The 22048-nt window shown below is 36.3% G+C and overlaps 1 protein-coding gene across 1 annotated transcript in view; it reads right to left on the bottom strand.

The window, feature by feature from the left end:
• The window catches only part of LONP2 (lon peptidase 2, peroxisomal), an 82516-nt gene that overhangs the window by 39330 nt on the left and 21138 nt on the right, over positions 1–22048 (bottom strand). The window contains exons 7-8 of the mRNA XM_032486257.1: positions 20664–20922; positions 12038–12179 (exon numbers count right to left, since the gene is read on the bottom strand). Of these exons, the coding sequence (XP_032342148.1) occupies positions 12038–12179; positions 20664–20922 (401 nt within the window). The remainder of the gene's footprint in view (positions 1–12037; positions 12180–20663; positions 20923–22048) is intronic.

Here is a 22048-nt window from a genome sequence, read left to right as displayed (position 1 = left end):
CTTGGAAAGGCCTCATTCTCAGGATGCATCTTTATTTGATCTGACTCAGAGAACACTCTGTGTGAACAGCACTATCCTCGGTGCATTTGTCAAAAACCAATAGCAAGTGTTTGACACTGCAGCTGCCTGAGGCAGCGACATCAGTTGGGACAAACAACAGTCTGATCAAAAAACTTAACGAAAAACTCTGGGATGAGATACTCATGGAGGCTTTTCAAAAGCTCTGAGGTGTTCTGGGAATCTAGGCAGTCATGTATATGTACAGGACTGTAAGTATGACCAGGAACGATCTGAGACAGCCCTCAAAGCCCACCTCTGGCAGACACTGAGGCTGTGTAAAAGCAGGAAGTGAAGGCTGAGGCAGTTATAAACTACCTGCCCTAGTGTTAAACACAGAGCCCCTCGGAAAAGCGTGGAAGACCACTGATTTAGGCACTTAAGGAAATCTTTGTCCTACCATTAGCTGGCCACTAGACAAACTGAGCAGCTTCAGTGGCCACACATGACAAAGAATACAGATTTTACAGAATAAGACCAGGAAAATCACTAAAAAAAACCAAATAGCAACAACAACAAAACAACAAACCCTTAGGGAGGGGGAAATCTGATTAGTTTAAAAATCGTATTTTTAATATTTATATTTTAAAATATATTTTAAAATATTTTATATGTTCAGTTTCAACAAATAAATTATGAGGCACATGAAGAAACACAAAGTATGGCCTAAAATCAGTAAAAGAAAAAAAAAAAGTAGTGACTAGAAACAGTCCCTGAGGAAGCCCAGATGTTAGACTTCTTAGACAAAGATTTAAAATCAGCTATTAAAAATATACTTAAAACAGAAATGCTACAATATAGGTGAACCTTCAAGATACTGTGCAAAATGAAATCAATCAGTTGTAAAAAGACAAATATTGTATGATTCCACTTATATAAGGCATATAGATTAGTTAAACTTACAGAAACAGAAAGGAGAATAATAGGTGGCAGGGGCTGAAGAAGGAAGAAACACAGAGTTGCATTTAATTAGCACAGAGTTTCAGTTTTGCAAGATGGAAAAGTTCTAGAGGTTCGTTACACAAAAATGTGACTATATCTGTCACTACTGAACTGTATACTTTAAAATAGTTAAGACGGCCAATTTTATGTTATGTGTATTCTACCACAATTAAAAAACAAAACTAAAGGAAATCAAAGAACTGCAGGAAACTGTAAGAATGATGTTCTAACAAATACAGAATACCAATAAAGAGACAGGAATCATAAAAAAGATGCAAATAGAAACTAAAAGTTGAAAAATATAGTAATTTAAATGAAAAATTCACTAGATGGGCTAAAGAGTAATTTTAGCTGGCAGAAGAAAGAATCAATGAACTTGAAGATAGGTCTTCAACAGACCAGTACAGACGTGAACAATACTATAAACCAATTAGACATAACAAAACCTAGAGAACAACCCACCCAACAGCAGCAGTATACACATTACTGTCAAGGGCACATATAACAATCTCCAGCAAAGACCATAAGCAAGCCTTAAACAAACGTCTATAGTTCAAAGGCCTGAAATCATAGAAACTATAATCTCCAATCACAATGTGATCAAATTAGAAATGAATAAAAAGAAAATCTGGAAGTTCATAAAACATGAAATTAACCCCTAAATAACTGAAGAATCAAAAAGAAATCGTAAGGGAAATTGGAAAATATTTTGAGATGAATAAAAAAAACCTAAAATATGTTACTAGAATTTATGAGATGCAGCTAAAGTAGTGCTTATAAATATACTGATAGCTGAAATGCTTATATTAAATTTCAAATCAATAACCTAACCTTCCACCTTAAGAAAGTAGGAAAAGAAGTGCAAACAGAACACAAACAAGTAGAAGGAAGAATTAGAGAATAATTAGAGTAAATAAATGAAACAGTGAAGAGTAAAACAACTGGGAAAATCAATAAACCAAAAGTTGGTTTTTTGAGTAGTTCAACAAAACTGACAAACATTTAGCAATATTAAGGAGAACAGGGAGAACACTCAAATTACTAAAATCAAGAAAGACACAGGTCACGTTACTATCAAACTTACAGAAATAAAAAAGGAGTAAGACTATACTATAAACAACTGTATGCCAATAAATTTGATCTGAATAGATCCTGCCATTTCTATCCAACATTGTACTAGAGGTTCCAGCCAAGGCAATTGGCCAGGGGGTGGGGGGTGGGGCAATAAGGCATCCAGATTGGAAAGAAGTAAAAGTATCTGTATTTGCAGACAACATGATCTTGCAAAATCCTAAAGAACCCACTGAAAAAAACTACTAGAATAAACAAGTTCTGAAAGGTTGCAGAATACAAGACTGATACACAGAAACCAATTTGTATTTCTTTTTTTTTTAGCTTTTATTTAGTTTATTTTTTTATTTTTAGTTAATAGAGGTACTGGGATTGAACCCAGGACCTTGTGCATGCTAAGCATGCACTCTACCACTGAGCTATAACCCCTGCCTTCTGTAATTTTTTTATATAAGGAATGAACAATTCAAAGAAGAAATGCAGAAAACAATTCAATTTCCAATAGTATCAAAAGGAATAAAACATTTAAGAACAAGTTTAGCAAAAGAATTACAAGACTTACATACTCAAAAACCACAAAACATAGTTGAAAGAAATTACAGAAGACCTAAATAAACAGGACCCCCAAGTTCATAGAATGGAAGAATTAACATTATTAATATGGCAGTACTCACCAAAGTGATCTACAGATTCAGTGTAAAACCTATCAAAATCCTAGCTGGCTTTTCTGTACAAAGTGACAAGCTGATCCTAAAACTCATATGGAAATACAAAAGACCAAGAATGGCTGAACCATCTTTACAAAGAAGAACAAATCTGGAGGATTCACACTTTCCAACTTCAATAATTTCTACAAAACCACAGTAATCAAGACCATGTGATACTGGAGTAAGCAAAGAAATACAGATCAATGGAATGGTTGGAAGTCCAGAAATAAACCCTTACACTTATAGTTAACTGATTTTCCATGGAAACATCCCAGGAAAAAAGAAGTCTTCAACAAATGGTGCTTGGCACAACTGGATATTCACATGCAAAAGAATGAAGAGGGTCCCTACATCTCACACCACATACAGACATTAACTAAAAATGGATTATAGACCTAAATATAAAAACTAAAAATGTAAAACTCTTAGAAGAAAATGTAGGAGTAAATCTTCATGACCTTGGATTAGACAATGGCTTCTTAGATATGGCATCAAAACCACAAATGACACAAGAAAAATATAGATAAATTAGACTTTATCATAATTAAAAACTTCTCTGCTTCAAAGAACACCATCAAAAAAAGTGAAAAAAGGCCCACAAAACTGGTGAAAATATCTGCAAATCATGAATCTGAGAAGGAACTTGTAACCAGAATATGTAAGAAACTCACTATGAAAAAGAAAAATACCCAGTTAAAAATGGGCAAATGATTTAAATAGCTGTTTCTATAAAGGAGATCTGCAATTGGCCAACAAATACATGAAAAGATGCTCAATGTTATTAGCAATTAGGGGACTGAAAATCAAAATCACAATGAGCTATCATTTTACACATACTAAGCAAACGGGTGGCTAACATAAAAAAGACAGACAATAATAGGTGTTGAGGAGGATGCAAAGAAACTGGAACCCTCCTACATCATTAGTGAGATGGTAAAATGGTGTAGCCACTAGGGAAAATAGTTTGGAAGTTTCTCAAAATGTTAAATACAGAATTTCCTTATGATCCAGCAACTCCACTCCTAGGTATACACCCAAAAGAACTGAAAACCTATGTCTACACAAAAGCCTGTACATGAATGGTCATAGAAGTATATTCAGAATAAGCAAAAGGTAGGAACAACCCAAATGTCCATCAGCCAATGATAAACAAAATGTAGTATGCTCATACAACAGAATATTACTTAGCCATAAAAAGGAACAAAGTTCTGATACATATAACATGGATGAACCCTGAAAGACATTATGCTAAGTGAAACAAGACAGTCATAAGAGGTCACATACTATATGATTTCATTTATACAAAGTATCCAGAATAGGCAAATCCATGGAGACAGAAAGATTAGTCATTGCCAGGGGCTTGTGGGAGGGGGCAATGGAGAGCGGCTGCTAACAGAGACATAGGCAATGACAGTGTTCCAAAACTGGATAATTTATCAAAATACTGAAAAACTGCAGAATTGCACATTTAAAGGGGTGAATTTTATGGTATGTGAATTGTATTTCAATAAATCTGTTAATTAAAAAATAAAGGTGGAAAATGTGTTTACAAAAAAGAATATAAAAACAAGATACTACTGCACACTTATTACAATGGCCAAAATCCAAAACACTGACAACCAAATACTGGGGAGGATGTGGAGCAACAAGAACTCTCGTTCACTGCTGGTGGAATGCAAAATGGTATGGCAACTTTGGAAGACAGTGTGACAGTTTCTTATAAAATTTAACATGCTCTTACCTTATGATCCAGCAATTGCACTCCCTGGTATTTACTCTGGGCCGAAAACTTATGACCACACAAAAACCTGCACGTAAACATTTATGGTAGCTTTGTTCCTAATTGTCAAAAACTAGAAGTAACTAACATGTCCTTCAATAGATAAATGGATAAACAAGCTGTGGTTTGTCCATACAATGGAGTATTATTCTGCGATAAAAAGAAATGAGCCACAAAATGACATGGAAGAATCTTAAATACATTATTACTGAGTGAAAGAAGTCAATCTGAAAAGACTACATAAGCCCAACAACATGACATTTCTGGAAAAGACAAACTATAGAGACAGTAAACAGTAAATATGGAGACAGTGATTGACAGGGATGTAGGGAGAGGAGAAAGGAGACTAGGTGGAGTATGTGGGATTTTTAGGGCAATGAAACTATTCTTTACGATGTAATGGTGGAATACAGGTCACTATATATTCACCAAAACTCACAGAATATACAGTACAAATTGAACCCCGATGTAAACTATGGACTTTAGCTAAAATAATGTGTTAATACTGGCTCATCAATTTAAAAAATGTACCACACTAATGCAAGATATTAATAAAAGGGGAAACTGGGTAACAGAGGGTGAGAAGTTAGTTATATGGGGTCCTTGGAACTTTTCACTCAATTTTATTCTAAAACTGCTTTTAAAAAAGCTATTAATTTAAAATAAGAAAGAATATAAAGGTTGAAAATAGTTTTTGATAAAGATTCATAATGTTAAAAAAAGAGTACAATCAATTAAAGTAACCAGGTGGTGAGATGAGGAAGGGATCGATTACTGTATATTATTTCATTTTATACAAGGGAGGGACAAGAAATCCTATTTCATTATGATGTTGATACCTAAGAGAAATAAAGATGTGCTTTTTTTTTTTAACTTAAAGGTACCAAAAGTAGTATAAAAAAAACCAGAATATACAACAGAATATATGCCTTCTGAACTAATAAACTGTCCATATAGTTAATAATGTAATTCAAAGGAAAAAAGTAGGATCCTTCTTACAAAGGGGACAGAAAACAACCAAAACACAAGATGTCAATAAGATGTATTTTATTTGCCCATGGATTTAAACTTTGTGTTTATCTTACATGGATTCACTACGCTTCTTGGATGTGTAGATTTATGTTTTTCATTAAATCTGGAAAGTTTTCATCTATTATTTCTTTGAAAATTTTTTCTGCTCCCGTCTCCCTTTCCTGTCCTCTTATGCATATACTGGTGTGCTTAATGGTATTCCATATTTCCCTAACAGTCTGTTGACTTTATTCATTCTTTTTTATCTGTTCTTCAGACTAAATAATTTCTATCAATTTATCTTCAAATTCACTGATTCTTTCTCCTGCCAGTTCAAATCTACTGCTGATTCCCTCCAATGAATTTCTCATTTCAGAACTGGAAACTCAATGTTCACTATCATGATTATGCATATAGCTTCATAATTTATACACATGTCAAAATTCAGCAAATTGTACATTTTAAATATACTCACTTTACTATATGTCAATTATACCACACTAAAGTGGTAAAAAAAAATCAATAAAATATTATTTAAGTAGTAACTTTTTAAAAGGTGAGCTGCTTTGGTTTAATCAATGAATCCCCATCTCCATTTGTGAATTAAACTGCCCAAAGTAGAGCATACATTTTCTACAGAATATCCAAATTTTTTATTTATTTTTGGCAAAAGAGAATCATTAATATAAAGGAGGTCTCTATATAATTTTGTAAATATTTTCTATTCTTTGTATGAAAAATAAGAATATAGACATAACATGTTAAATACTGGTAAAATATTTCCCTACATGTTTAGACAGGGTATTTTGAAAAGTGCTTGTTCCTGACAACCTGGGAGGCAGAGACTAAACCCAGCTCATCATTATTTCTCAATTTATTAATCAAACTACTATTTCTCAACTTATTTTTTACAATTTACTGTCTCTACATCTCTCAAGTATTCTTTTTTCTTTTCTCTTCTTATTCTACGAGTGAATCCAGTGGTAAGCCCTTATAGAGACAGAAAGATGACAAGGGCCAAGATGTGGTCTACATGCTTGTCCAATGATTCCCTGATACAGCATCCCAGAGGATGGCAGCAGAGGAGAAGAAAGCCTTGGAAATTATCCAGCCTCAAATTCATACCAGTAATTGTCCCAACAAATTCCAAGATAAGTTTTCATGTAAATTTAGTCATGCAATCCAATCACCACAAACTCTAATTAACAGGAGTGTTAAACAGGGTAGAAATGAGGAATAGTTATTTTCATTAAGAACACAGCTAAGGGCTGGACGGCAGTGGATAGTCTGGTGGCAGCCTGAGCACGTATATGTGAGGGGTAGAGAGGGTGGGTAATAAGGGAGAGACAGAAAATGGAAGTAGGGTATAAAAAGAAAATCAAAAAGCTAACAAAGACATTAAGACATTTTTCTGGAATCTGCAACTATGCCTTGGCACTGGCAACAAGGTTTGCTATATTGAAGTATAGTTGATTTACAATGTTGTGTTAGTTTCTGGTGTACAGCAGAGTGATTCAGTTATGCATATGTGCATATATATGTACATTCATATTCTTTTTCAAGTTAAACAGACTCACAGACATAGAAAACAAACTTATGGTTACCAAAGGGGAAAGGGATTGGGGGAGGGATAAATTAGGAGTTTTATATTAGCAGATACAAATTACCATATATAAAATAAACAAGAAAGTCTTACTATATAGCACAGGGAACTATATGCAATATCCTGTAATAAACCATAATAGAAAAGAATATGTAAACATTTTGTCTATGTGATGACTCCATAATATTAAATCCTTGAACAAGCTTAGTTAGAAGGTTCTTCCCTTGTACGAGCTTGAAATGGAAAAAACAAACCAAAAAAAGGGTTGCTAGCTCTGGAAAGTAATGATTAGCAAGCCATAAATTTCCCTAAGTTAGCTTAGTCTGATCATCTGCAGTCAGCTGCAGTCCTTCCCCTAATTAGAGATGGAGGAGAGAAAAAGAAGCCAGAAAGTGGGCATGGGTCTTCACCTACACTTCTCTCATAACATCGGTATTTACGGCATTTTTCGCTCTGCTAGAGTTCCAGAATTTATATTGTAAACAGAGCATGTGATAAGATAAAAAATTAAGATATCCTGAACCTCAAGTTTTTTATTATAAAAGGACAGGGCTGGATTTTCCTGAGTCCCCTCTCTTTGACATTCTTTGACAATGGTGGTAAAGCTTAGAAGAGAATACGTTCATTGTGTCTACATAGTAAATACACTACTTGATCTAACTACCAATTGTAATTACAATTCTAATTAAGTAAGTAAGAACTTCAGTTTTAAAGAAAGAAGTTTACTGTATCTAGACTAGTGGCTTCTCTGCTTTGGGGATACTATATATTACTTAGAACCATGAATACTGCCTATATAGAAAATTGGTAAAGTATCCATGTATTTTATTTGCCCATCAGACGAAAGTATATTTCAGAAATGCACTCATAGTTAACAAAAAAGTCTGAATCTTGCATCTATTATAAATAAGATAAAATCTACCTGATAAGAAAAAAATTCTGTAATTTTGAGTCTAATAATTACATAAAAGGACTTTCCTTGTATCCAACAACAGAGTTGCCTGAATTCTACTGTCTACCAACATTTATCAAGTAGTTGGATCTATTTTTATATTTTTCCAATAAATTTTCAAAAGAGGCTATCCAAATGTTTGTAACAATAACTAGAAATACATTCTATTTTATACAAGCAACAACTCCATGGAAGCTCAAGGAAATCAGCATATCCTTCATGAACAAATATAAAAGCAAGAAGAATCTACAGGCAGAACAAGCTTATTCTCTAATTTATCCAGAATAATCACTCTATATCTACTATTATGTTCTTCATATTTAGTATATATTCTCTTGATATACATTAGTTGTAAAATAAAATAATCTTGTACAAGTATACTTCATAAATGATATCTACATGCCAATTTTTTTTTAAACGTAGGCAGTCGATGTAGAAAGATTTAAAAACTACCCTCTTGGATATTCCTGAATCTTAGTAATATATTCTACTTTAAACACAAGGTGTTGAATAGTTGAATTTGTTCTTTTTTTCATTCAGGTGGGTCTACTGGTGACAGAAATAGCAAGTGGCTTTCAAAATGGACATACAGGAAATGTCAGTGGATATTAAAGTAAAATAACATGTGTAGAGTGTTTTACAGTTTACAGACTGCTTTTACATATATTCTCATTTGTTTCAACAACCTGTGAAGTATGAGAGGTTTTCACCCAGGCTTGGGGCAGGTGGGGAGGAGAAGGAGGTCAGGGACCAGGCCGCTCGGTTCTTCGGTTTCCGTATCCTGCTTCACTCTCCAGCACCACAGCCTACAAGGAACTGATGCTACTCACCACTAAGCCTCCGTGATGAGCGTGGGCCCCCAGGTGGCATTTACTCTGAGGCATTATTTGAGGCTTTCATACTTTTAGTTTAAGAAATCAGTTGTCAAAAAAGTGAACACCAAGTTCTCCATCAGACAAGAAAATATCATTATGCCAGCTGCTTGTAATCAAAGATCAATTCAACAAATGTTACTCCATCACTACAAAGCACCAGGTGAACACTCAAAATATACTTTGCAAAAAAGACGGGGATTTAATCACCGTCTCCTACCACCTGTGAAGCTGTATTTGGTGGACTTATTTCACAATTCCCACTGTCTTTTGGGAAACCTAAGTATCAGGGAATTACTCTTAAATTCTTTTCAACAGTAACTATAAGTGTCTAATGGGAAAATCTGTCAGATTATCTGAAAAATGCCCCAATGTAAATTAAACTGAAAATCTAACGTCAACATCTAAGAAACCACTAAAATCTTAAACAATGGTCACTATTTTATTGTTCATAGTACTGATCAGTAAACCAATTACCAAGCCACCAGACAACTACCTTCCAATAAAAACAAGCAAAACTAAACCAAATCAAACTCTTATCTCCAAGCTCTGGGGCTTTTAAGTAGAGTGTCCTTTTTATTGTCCAAATAGGACCTACTTCTAAGATTAAAAGAGAGTGCAGTTAATAATCAGGCATAAACTGAGACTGTCCCAGGAAAACCAGAAAGTAAGGTCTCCCTGCTTACAAGACACATGTTCTAGGCCATTCTAAGTTTACGAAAACAGAAAAGAAACAGGAAGCCAGAGGGAACTGTGAGCAAGGAAATAAACAAGAAAAAAAAGTTTCACAAAGCAAGTTTTCCCCCAATTTTACAAATCAATCTGAATATTAATATTTTACTTAAACCAGGATAAAAAGTGGGGGCAGAGGTGGTAAATAAGGAGGACAGGTTAAAGTAAATTTATGAAGCAGTCAGTTCCCAGACCCTTTCCCCTATCCCAGCAAAGTACTGGAGGTTTATTTTCTTAAGAACAAAAAACAGTGGTTCCCTGCACAGGTGACACTGGGCACAGCTGAGCAGGTATGTACGAACTGAACAGTTCACACACAACAGTTCAGGTGAACACATACATCCGGGACACAGAATGCAGTGATACTTTCCCTACTGGGTTCCCAGAATGCTGGCAGCTGGGCCTTCACTGTCAAGCCAAGAGACTTGAAGATTCTTCTCTGAGAAATCTGATCAGTCTCAAAAGAAAGATCTGAAGTTACTGACACAGGAGGTCCTGTAATCCTACAGCCTACTCAGATGACCCTACTGGGAAACTCATAATCAATACGCCCCTCTCCTATGTTCACAGCTTCCAATCAGTTTTTGTTCCTCACTATTAAATATGACACACAAACAAAAATTATCAGACATTTAATGAAAATGAAAAACTAATATAAAAGACAGCGATCAGAAAAAATATATAGAAAATAGATAAATGCAGCTTTTGGGCAAAGAGAAAAAAAATTTTTAAAAACCTATTAGTATATTTCTCAGGGATAAAAAGACATTACAACTATGTAACAAGGGCAAAATACTATAAAAAGAATATGCAGAGAAATTTTAAAAAGTTGATCTTTGAAATGATAAACTCATAGAAGGATTAAAAGATAAAACTGAGGAAGTCTTCACAGAAAGTAGAGCGAAAAATAAAGTAATAGGAGAGAGAAGAAAATTAAAGATCTAACATCAAATGAACAGGAGTTCCAAAAAAAATGAAGTTGTCAACAAAAGGATTCAAGAGAATTTTACAGAAATAGAAGGACAGGATTTTCCAATTCAAAGAATCTTCAAAGCATCAGCAAAAATGGACACTAAGAGATCCATGCCAAGGCATTGATATACATTTTCAGAACAGTGGGATAAAGAAAAGATCTGAAAAGTTTTCAGAGAGCAAAACAAGTCACAAAAGGCAAGACCACAATGGTAGTCTCATCAAGAGCAACACTGGGAACTGGAAAACAATGGAGAAACGTCTTTAAAATTTTGCAAGAAAATTACTTCCAACTGGAATTCTATACCCAAACTACCGATCAAGAATGAGGGAGACATAAAGAAAGTTTTTGATATGCAAGTTGAAAAACATTTTCCACCTATGCAGGCTTTCTCAGGAAGCTACTGTGGGATTAACACTATGACAATGAGAGAATAAACCAAGAAAGAGGAAGGCGTGAAACACCGGCAACAGGAACCCCAACGTCGCGGAGGGGGAGGGGGAGCTCTGTACCGGATGTGGAAACGACCAGTTTGGATCCGAGGCCTGGAGAAGACAAAACTGATGGAGCACAGGGTGTCTGAAAGTCTTGAAAGGAGAACTAGACAATTGGTGCAAATAAACAAAAGAAACAATATAATTATTAACTCAACAAAGATTTTTGAAAACACATACATAAAAACAAAAAGGAGGACAGGAAAAGAAAAGTGACCATCGTTCACCACACGGCTCTGGTGCGAAAAGCACTTGTATAACTATAATGTAAATGGTCAATAATGACTTAACAAAATCAGGATAAAATTTGTATTGGGAGTTTGGGGGTATAAAAATGACATGGTAGGGACAGAAGGAAGCAAGCAAGCCAAACTCTCATCTCCCACAGACAGCAATCAATAGATAATGCCCAAAACTGTAAAATCAAGAAAACAATACAGCCATGCTATCGTGAGAAAGAACTAAGAGTCAGAGGTCAAAGTGCAGAAGAGGAAATAAGGAACCCAAGGAAGAGAGACTAGCTTGCTGATTTTTTTTGTAATAATCCTATAGAATTACTGGTCTTTAAACAAAAAGTATGCATAGAATTTTGTTAAACTATTTGATAAAAACAAAAAGAGAAAAAGAAAAAAGAAATGAGGGGAACTATCAGAAAAAGGAAAGAAAAAGAAATCTCTATGACATTTTAATTTAAATATCAAATTGCTTCAGGTTTTAGTCTGTATCGAAGTGTTTTTCCCACAACTAAACCCATGGCAACGTACATGTCACTTTAATATGATTAACTATTCTCATCCATACTCTTCAAGTGTGATTACAGACAGGAAATTTTCTAAATCTTACCTCAAGCAGAGCTGCAGCGGGATCACCCTGAAGACTTTTTCCTAGTTTGTCCACCTCATCTAATAGGAACACTGGATTGTTCACCCCAACGGTCTTCAAGCCATTGATTATACGGCCTGGCATGCTGCCAACATAGGTGCGCCTACAGAAGACAAGCAGCAAATTCACAACAAAGATGTCGGGAGGCAGGAGCGGTGTCATTTAGACATCAAAACTGTGGCTCGGAAAAAATGTCATTTAGTTATCAGAGCAATACAGCCAAGAGGTAATGCAAATTTAAAAAGCCCTCTGATACATCCAAGAGTATCAATTCTTGTCTTATTTTCTATTTAATTCTGTCTGTCTGTCTATTTAACCCAGGGTACTGGAATCATTGTATCTGATTCTTGCTACTTAGTGAAATTGAAAAAAATTACTCTTAAAGTCACATAGTTATTCTTATTCTTCAAGATTCTAAAACATGCAAAGAGCCCAATGAATTTAATTCCCATATTTTTCAGTTTTTCCAAGTACCCTCCTTCCTGGTACTTCTTATCCCCCAACACAACCTCCTTTTTACAGACTGAAACGGCTGACCCAGCGCTGGTTAAAACACCACCATCTTCATGAAGGAAATGAGAATTGGTTCAAAGGGACACTCAACAAGTAGTCCCCGAAAGAAAGAAAAATTCCAAAATTTTTAATTTCAGAGGCAATAATTTGTTATTAATTGGAGTAAGAGGATCTGGGGTCAACAGTGTTTGTGCCAAAATCCCATTACTTCTGGCCTTTTGAATAAAACTGTGCTCATCCATACACTAACTGGCATAACCAAATCCAGCCAGACACTGCTGGGCATTCACACGGTAGAGGCTGCTTCAACATATCTGAACAAGAATCATCTACGTAACTGAGACGCACAGTGTGATATGAAATAAAAACAAATATGTTTGTCAAAAGGAAAAAAGGGCCTTATTTTTTTTTTTTTACAAAGCCAGCAAAAACTTTATTTTAAGCAGCGATTTACTAGTTTTAACTACAACCCTGCTGCCTAAGCCATGCACAAATCAAACGCTGTTGTGAAGAGGCATAAAGGGGGCGTGCCTGTGAGCAGCAGACCAACGGCAAGGGGGACGGCGGCTGGGCTGTATCTCATGACCTGCACAAAACCGGCTCACGGACCAGGCTCGGTTCTGCCACATGACTGCTGTAAAGTAGGGCAGAGTAAACAGTGACCTTTGAAAAGACAAGGAAGCCTCAAAAATATCGTGGGAATGCCCTTCATCTGGGGGATTGATCAAGGCCCTGGAACTAGATACAATAAATACTGTCCTGTTACAATAAGGGGTTATTAGCACATTCAGGGTTTCAGAATGGGGTATAGGAAGGCCAAGACTCAAAACTAATAAATTCCCTGAAAGTATCCCTCTAGAGAACTTACAGATTTGTCAGCCTTTTGTGAATAAGTAGGGAAGGCAAATTTAAAAAAACAAAAAAAACTCAAAGCCTCTAACGGTCATTTCTTGCTGCATTAATTTCTTTTCCTTTCCTCACTGCTTTTGACAGGTAGATTACAAAAATAAGTACTGACAATTCTAGACCTAAAGTCATGGGGAGAAAATAGTATTCTAGGCAGCTGCCCTTTCTAAAGAAGAAGTGGAAACCTAGATACTAGTTGCTGTATATAAACAATTCCTTCTAAACTTTCCACTGCTTCCTAAACCTAGAGAATTAGGTCCAAACTCCTTTGTCTGGAATTCAAGGCTCTTCACAGTCCAGCCCCCAACAGCTTTACTCACTTGTTGTTATGTTCTTGCTTCATACACAATCAAGATCCTATTAATACTCCTTATGTTTTTTTTTTTTAACCTTTGTTAATATGGTAACTTCCTGCTCTTAGGACTCTCCCCACCCACATAAATTCCAGAAATTCTATGAAACTTTTCCTAACCACCTCTCACAAAGTGATCGTTTCAATAATGCAATGTCTGCAGCATTTGCTGGCCCTCCAATTCTCCTGACACATACTTACGACCTAGGTTTTATCCCTGGGTACCAAGTATACGGCCTCCTCAAAAGACCCAGTGAGCACTCTGATGACAGAGTGGGTCTTAATCCAGATTAGATGCAGGAGCTGAGTCGTGAGATTGTTCCCCAAACAGAAGCTTGTTTCTCCTGTTTAAGGACACCGGATCAGCTATGCCAGCATCCAAAGTATCTTTCTATCTGCTAAGATGGGGATAACCACAGTGCCATCCTGGTGGATTTACATGAGAACACAAGAGAACATAACAGGTAAAGCACCCAGCAGAGTGTCTGGCACACAGTTAGCTTTCAAACGATGTTAACTCTAATTATTATTAGCAATAGCTATTTAAAGTCCACTTCTGGTTTCCTGAAAAAAATACAAAAGCAGAAGTCAGTACACCTAAATTTGGGTCTCATTTCAATCTCTATCTCATGACTTTTTAACTGAAGTATAGTAAGTTTACAATGTTGTCTCAATTTCTGGTGCACAGCATGTTTCAGTCAGACATATACTCCTTTTCATATTCTTTATCATTATAGATTACTGTAAGATATTGAACATAGTTCCCTGTGCTCTACAAAAGAAACCTGTCGTAGCAAATCTTACAAATGTCCTTTCATAGTGGAACCGAGCCCTCACCCTCAAACCAAGTTTCCTCACTGGGTTTATAATTAATTTCTTTATCCAAAACGTTATTCTTTTCTTGCCCCCTCTGACCTCAATCCTGCAGTAACTCAACGCCGATCAACCAGAGTCAGATGACTGAAACTACTGTGTGGATAACATCATTAATGTACTAAAATTGCTGTTGTAGACATCACTATTAATGTACAAACTGAGGTTGTTTCTCCAGGGCAAGGTGAGCTAACAGACCCTCGAGCCATGGACCACCTGGCCAGAAAATTATAAACCAGACACACGCTGATTCCTGAAACTATGACTAAGAAATGTCACAGAAATGTCACAAGATGATAATTAACCCCAGCTTCTTCATCTTCGCCTTTTAAAAAAAAAACCCTAACTCAAAGACCAAGTGGGAGTGGGCCTGAGGTTTGTCTCCCACTCCCTTGCTTAGCGCCCTGCAATAAACCCCTCCTTTGCTATAAACCCGCTGTCAGAGCTCGGCTTTCTGTGCGGTGGACACACGAGCCCTTTGCTCGGTGATAACAGCATGAAACACACTCAACATCCTCAGAGCTGCTCAATCACACGTAACATCCCCAAACGTCAAATCAAGTCAAGATGTCAAACCAAGAAAACAAGTATCGTCAGAGCCCATAAGCTACGGAAAATACCTATGATGTGCTTGTCCTTTACCAGAAGGTATGGGTAGCATGCAATTTGCTGACTGAAGATACGGAATATACTTTGAATAAACCTTTGCAATACGAATCAGATGGTGAAAAATGTAGCAATATACAAGTAAAAATGTTCTCTTTCAACATCACCAAACAAACACAAACATTTTAAAAACAAATTAGCATATCAAAATTTCCTACTGAGAAACTGCATAGGTAAGAAGTAAGTGAAACTAGCACAACAAACTAGAGTTTACAAACTCCAACCTTTTTGAGGGTAAACATAACTGTCTTTTCTACAGTCATCCTTGTGGTACAACATCTAAAAATACAGCACAATACGGGAAAGTTTGCAAAGAATGTTTCACTTCGAGTACTTACTCAGCCTGAATACATAACGACCTAGGAGTTTTTCTTAAAACTGAAGTATACAAGTTAACTTAAAAATATATGAACTCATAGTTGTAATTGTTACAGGCAGTTCACAGCCTTTTCAGGGCTCTTCAACTAGTGTATAAGATATGCAAAAACAAAAGCATCTATACGCTTCAAAATTTTAAGTTACAAGATCAGCATTTTTCATTTTCCAAAAAGTAGTCTGTGTTATACTTCAGAGAACAACTACATGGAATTACAATATCATCTATTTACAGCTCCATGATAACCAACTATTTTACTACTCTGCACCACCTCTGGGTAGATTCAAATCTAATGTGATCCAAAAGGCTGGTCAGCCTGTCGCTGCCAAGGACATCTACATGTCAGGAATGAGGTGTGCAGACCAGGGAGAAAACCAGGCATTTTTACTATCAATTTTTTTCATGCTTCTTCAATTGAATTAAGGAGTGCTTGTGGGCTATAATACAAAGTATTAAAATTATATTCATAAGCAATTAGTAATATAAAATGTTTATATTATAATATTAAGTAGAAAGGGCAGGATTATAATTCAGCTGCTTTAAAAAAAAAAAGGGGCAAAAGCTGCTCAATGAAACGTCTGGCAGGAAATAACATGTTGAAAGTGATTACCTTTGTATGGCAGAAAAACGGGGATTTTTTTCCCTTTTATTTTCGAAATTTTCTACCAAGGATGTATGTATGTGTATGTATATATACAGATACACAAACACACATATATCTCAAAATGGAAAAAATAACCCTGAAAGAGATCCTAATGATCTTTTTAAAAAAGAAAGAGTCTTTAAAGAACTAAAAATAGTCTTTAGTATAGCAGGTTAAACCAATCCAACTGTTCTTGGAGCAGTCATCCCTCAATCTTTCCATACATTCATTTGCACGGGTGCGCTCACCTAAAGGACTGCACGACTTCCAATGTGTAATCACGTTTTACTCTTCCTTGAACTCATACAGCGCTCAGAGAGCACGTGGTACCGTGCTCGGCAGCCCAGAGTGATGCAGAGGAGTGTGAGACATGGGAAAAGCCGTACTCCACAGTGCTCCTCCTTTTTACATATGCTTTATCTCTACAGGCATGTGCTCGAAACAACAAAGGTCTGTGTCAATCGTTACAAGAACATGATAGATAATAAGCGGTCAGTTTACAGGAGAGAAGGGTCATAACTGACTGCACTCATCTTAATGGAAGAAGCCCTGGGTTAGGGCCTTAAAATAAACCTGTACGTTTTAGAAGGGCGAAGACGAGCTGTATGCAAATACAGGTTATAAGGAGGACAGTGAGCAAACCGTACCCTTTCTGGTATACTATGCTAGAGATATATTAAGTGCTTGCTGCTTCAGTTATTTCCCCCTTGTAGAGACTAATAATGAAACAGCTAATTTATTTAAAACATCACCAATTTCAGGTTACATATGAAAATTTATCACCATGGAAAGAAAAAGATCGTTTTTCTTCTCATCTTGTTTGAAAACTGAGCCAAGGGTTCCCTGAAATGATACAATTTTATTATCTGGGCAAACAGAGGTAAGTGACTTCTGAAAAGTAAATATCGACAATAACTTAAGAAATGTCACAATACTGTATCTCACCAAGGAACAGCTAATGAAAAAGAGACTGTTATACAAACATGATTTCCTAAAACTTCATCCTAAAAGAAGTCACTTTACATTTAATGTCTATGAACTGATTTAAGGTATTTAAGTATAATATTTAAATATAAAAATGTAAGTCATAAAAACCGATAGATGGGAACAGAGATTCTGTGGCTTATAAAAGTAGACGGAAAAATCCCAATGGAGAGAATGAGAAATGAAAAATGTTTACACTGAAAAAAATGCATTAGTTAATATGGAAAATAAGCACAACTATTTTTCCTTTAATCAATTCAAAATAATATGAACAAAAACAACAGGCCAACGTTTAGTCAGATAACTATTATTTTCCCAGTTTAAGATTTATATGCAAACGAAATGTTTTTTTTTCTCCCCATCTCTTGCCTCACTATCATTTTAACTCTAAAAGACATGGCTTAGGTTGTTTTAAAAATCAAGTCTTAACTTATTAGCACTCTTCTTCCTGTAAACAGGTACTTCTCACAAAAGACTGGAGTTCCGTGCATGGGAAAACACAGAAAGTGTGTGACAAAATCAAGAGAATAAGCAAGGAAGATAACAGAAAGCAGCTCTGTTTTTCCTTGGCTATTTTCAGACTGCAGAACAGTAGTGCCTACTCACAAGGCTGAGGAAAAACAAAACTTTGCATGAACTCTAATTGTGAGCATGTGACCAGTACTTAAATGCCAAGACCTGGGTGTTCCCAAATGCCTCCACTGTCATGTGGAACCACTTGTTCCCGCAAACTCCACCCCATGATTGTGCTAGAATCCTCTACTGTTCTTTCTCCTCCTCCGACCCGTAACTCTGACATAAGCGCATACTCTGCTCTCGACCCCCTCCTCCTCTTAACAGCCACTCCCCACTCTCCACCTGCTTCCAAACAGGTTTTCAAATAAAAATTTTCTGCGGGCTCTGATAATTTAGGGGGCAGGTTGGTAACAAGTCCCCAAGAGCACAAATGAAACACCTGACACAGTGATGGCTAGGGAGCACGTACTGACCAGCAAGCTGCATCAAAAGTCAGGCTTCATAGACAAAACCACATACCTGTTACTTGGCAACAATCACAACCTCTACACATTTCTAAAAAGCTTATATTTACACAGATTTTAGATGAATACACAAGCTCTTTCACAAAACACTCGTGAAGGAAATAAGTTCTTATTTTCTTTACAGATTCAATTCTCTTTGTGATAGTCACACAGGGGAAGTACAGTCACTTGAAAAAAGTGAATAGATTTTGTATCTCTCAATATCAGTAAAGATGTAAAACAAAGATCTGCTTAAAACCCACAATGTTCTTAAGAAATGATGGAATTACGACATTACACACTGTCCACCAACAGGATCATAAAATACACTTCACAATTCTGCCACATAAATTAGACAATAATGCCAAAAACAGGATATTTTAGGTACAGTTTAAAAATCAGATTGAATTTTATAAAAAGTCATATTGAAGCTTATAAATCTCAACTTGCCTGCCTGAGACTTTAGAATTAAAATAATAATTAGAGCTAACTTTTATTGAATGCTCACTGTGTGCCAGGCACTAAGCACTTTCCAAGCCTTAATGAATAATTAATACCAATGTAGAAAGAAATAAGGACAAACACCTACATGCCATGTGCCCACGGACATTAATTTCACCTGAGAGTAACTCCACAGACCCACTCTTTAAATTCCATCAAATTCTTACACAATACTGCTACAGATAACGAAAGGAAGAGACAAACAAAAACAACTCTGAGGGCAGGAATCAAGTCACTTGCATGGGGAACACCTCCCTAAAGCTCTGAAGCTAAAATTAGAAGGTTTCAGCCTTAGATCCAGCTTCTCCAAGGTTGGTCCAAGATGCCTGCCGATTTCTTTACGAAAGCAAATGACAGCCCCTAGTGGCACATGTGAGAATAAGACAGTCTGGGCAACAGAAACATCCTATCACTTGAAACTGCCAGAAAGAATAACCCAAAGCAATTCCTTGATCTAATCTGCAGTCTTCACTGCTTGTTTATTAAAAAATCTGGGAATGATTTTCTTCAATGCCTAAGAATTGTAAATAAGCAAACAAAAGAGAATAAAAAGAACCATTTTTCTTCAAAAGTTTCTGAAATAGTTTCCCATCCCTGCGTAAAGATCCTGTGAATAAGTCAAGTGGAAAATGAGATGTTTTTATAAAAGCATCACATTCTTTTTTTTCCCCACAATCCACATGTATTCCATATTCACCAAACTGCACATATGCATTTAAATTACCCTTAGCCACTGGCAGTTGTTCACTGCCTGCCCCTGGCATGCCTGCCAATGTCTCCACTTATAATCTGGATTGCTTTTACAACTTTAAGATTAAGGGTTCATGCTTAGCATGCATGAGGCCGTGCGCTCAATCCCCAGCACCTCCATTAAAAAAAATTTTAAAAAAAGATTGAGGGTACGGTATTGAGGACAGAAGTTTTATCTTTAGTTTAATTACTTTCTACTCAAAGCTAAACAGCTCCTTTTAAGTTTTTTTTGAGACAGAATTGACATATAACATCATATCAGTTTCAGGTGTACATCATATTCTTTTAAGCAGTTCATGATTTTTATATTTTTAAATACTTCTACACTATAGGTATGTTTTCTTACAACTCGCAACTGTGAAATAGAGGTTCACACTTTCCTAAAGCATCTTCCAATCTGAGCAACAGAGACCACAGAGAACAAAACAATGAATGTGACATGCAAATCTGATTCTAATAATGTCAGATTAGTCAGAGACACAGTTCTTACAGTTGAACGTATTTTTATAGTAAGGGCGTCAAAATGCAAGGGAAGGCCTTAATTATCCTAACCTTTTACCTTATTACTCATACTTGCACTGCAAATCATCCTTCTTAAAACAATGTTTAAACTGCAAATATAATAAATTTGTTACCAAAGACTTCTTACCTCCTTCTACCTGCCCCAGCTATTTTTTAAACTCTAAAAGTTATGGGTCATTATCTATGAAATGATACTGGGCCAAAATGAATGTAAAGACATTATAATACTTAATCACAACTAATTTGTAATTACATTCAAATGAGACTCCAGGAAAGCTGCGGCCCAGACACCCCATCCGTCGTCACACTCATACCAAGGTTAGTGTGGGCATAACATCATGGTGGAGGCTCTAGGCTAGTCCTCTCCACGCAAGGCACCGCAAATAGCCCTTTAAGATATATGTTATGCCTTGGCTTTTGGGGGGACTCTGGTCATGCGAAAAGGAAGGAAATCGGAGATGAAACTGAAAGAAGTATTCTACCTGTGTCCTCGAATGTCGGACTGATCACACACTCCTCCAAGTGCAATCCTGTGGAACTCTCGACCCAGAGTCTTGGCCACTGATCTTCCCACGCTTGTTTTACCAACGCCAGGAGGGCCGACAAAGCACAGAATGGGGCCCTTCAGGTTGTTTTTCAGCTGTCTGACAGCCAAGTACTCCAGCACTCTTTTCTTCAATTTTTCCATGGCATAATGGTCATTGTCCAGGAGAATCCGGGCTGCTCGAATGTCCAGACGGTCTGCCAAATAATCCAACAGAAATAATCTAAGCACGTGGGATTTTTACATAGAAGAATTCCCTTCCAGGCTGGCAAGAGCCAAAATATTCTTTTGAAAAAAAAAACATGACAAGAACAGGCTTGGATCCTTCTAAATGAGTCTTCAGGGAGACCTGGATTTGGGTTTTTGCTTAAGAAGATTTAGTATTTACAGAAAGAGTAGAAACTACATAATTAAAAACTCAAAGAGTTAATACTCTTATCATTTCATTTGGGAATGATTTTCTTGATACACATTATTTCTAAGGAGACATAATTTATACATATTCTATTTGTCCTGGTATTTGTTCCTTTTTTCGTTTATTACAGAATATACGCTCATCCCAGAAAACTTTATGACACGAATAAATCAGAAGGAAATAGTCCCCATAATCTCATGCCCCCAAGAAAGCTGCACCACCTTCACTTCAACACTATTCCAGGTTCTGTGTGTGTGTGCATGTGCATGTGCACATGAGCACTTGCACGTCTATTTTTCAAAATAAGATTTTATGAGGAGTTCAAGTTTTGGAAAATTTTTTTCACTTAACACACTGAGGACCTTTTTCAGTGTCAAATGTACTCTTCAGTCCTGGGGGTATAGCTCAGGAGAAGAGCATTTGACTGCAAATGTACTCTTCAGTAACATTTTAGTGGCTGCATAATATTCCATTACTTAATCGCACTCATTTAACTAATTCCCTATTGCTGAGCATTTAGGCTATCTACAAATCTTTACAGTTATAAAGCATGCTTCACTGTGCGTCCTTGTAACTAAATCTCCACATACATCTGTAATTATTTCCTTCAGCTAATTTTCTAAAACAGAAGGGCTGGATCAAAAAAAAAATTAAGACATAAAGAACTGCCTAAGTTCTATTGATTAAAGTCTCAGCAGAAATGTATGAATTAGGCCCTGCTTCTATCCAAGCTTTCATTAGGTTTATTGATGTGCTTTAGTACCTAAAATAATCACCGATTAAACACTAGGCCCTGGAAGCCAAAATGAATTCATCAGCTAGACGGCAGCCAGAAGCTAATCCACAACCATGTGATCATACCGACAGTGAAAGAAGAAAATGGGAGAGAAACACACACACACACATGT

The sequence above is a fragment of the Camelus ferus genome, chromosome 9, assembly GCF_009834535.1.
Source record: "Camelus ferus isolate YT-003-E chromosome 9, BCGSAC_Cfer_1.0, whole genome shotgun sequence".
Classification (NCBI taxonomy): Eukaryota; Metazoa; Chordata; class Mammalia; order Artiodactyla; family Camelidae; genus Camelus; species Camelus ferus.
The sequence above is the reverse complement of the archived record's forward strand: the minus strand, read 5'-3'. Positions and strand labels throughout refer to the sequence as shown.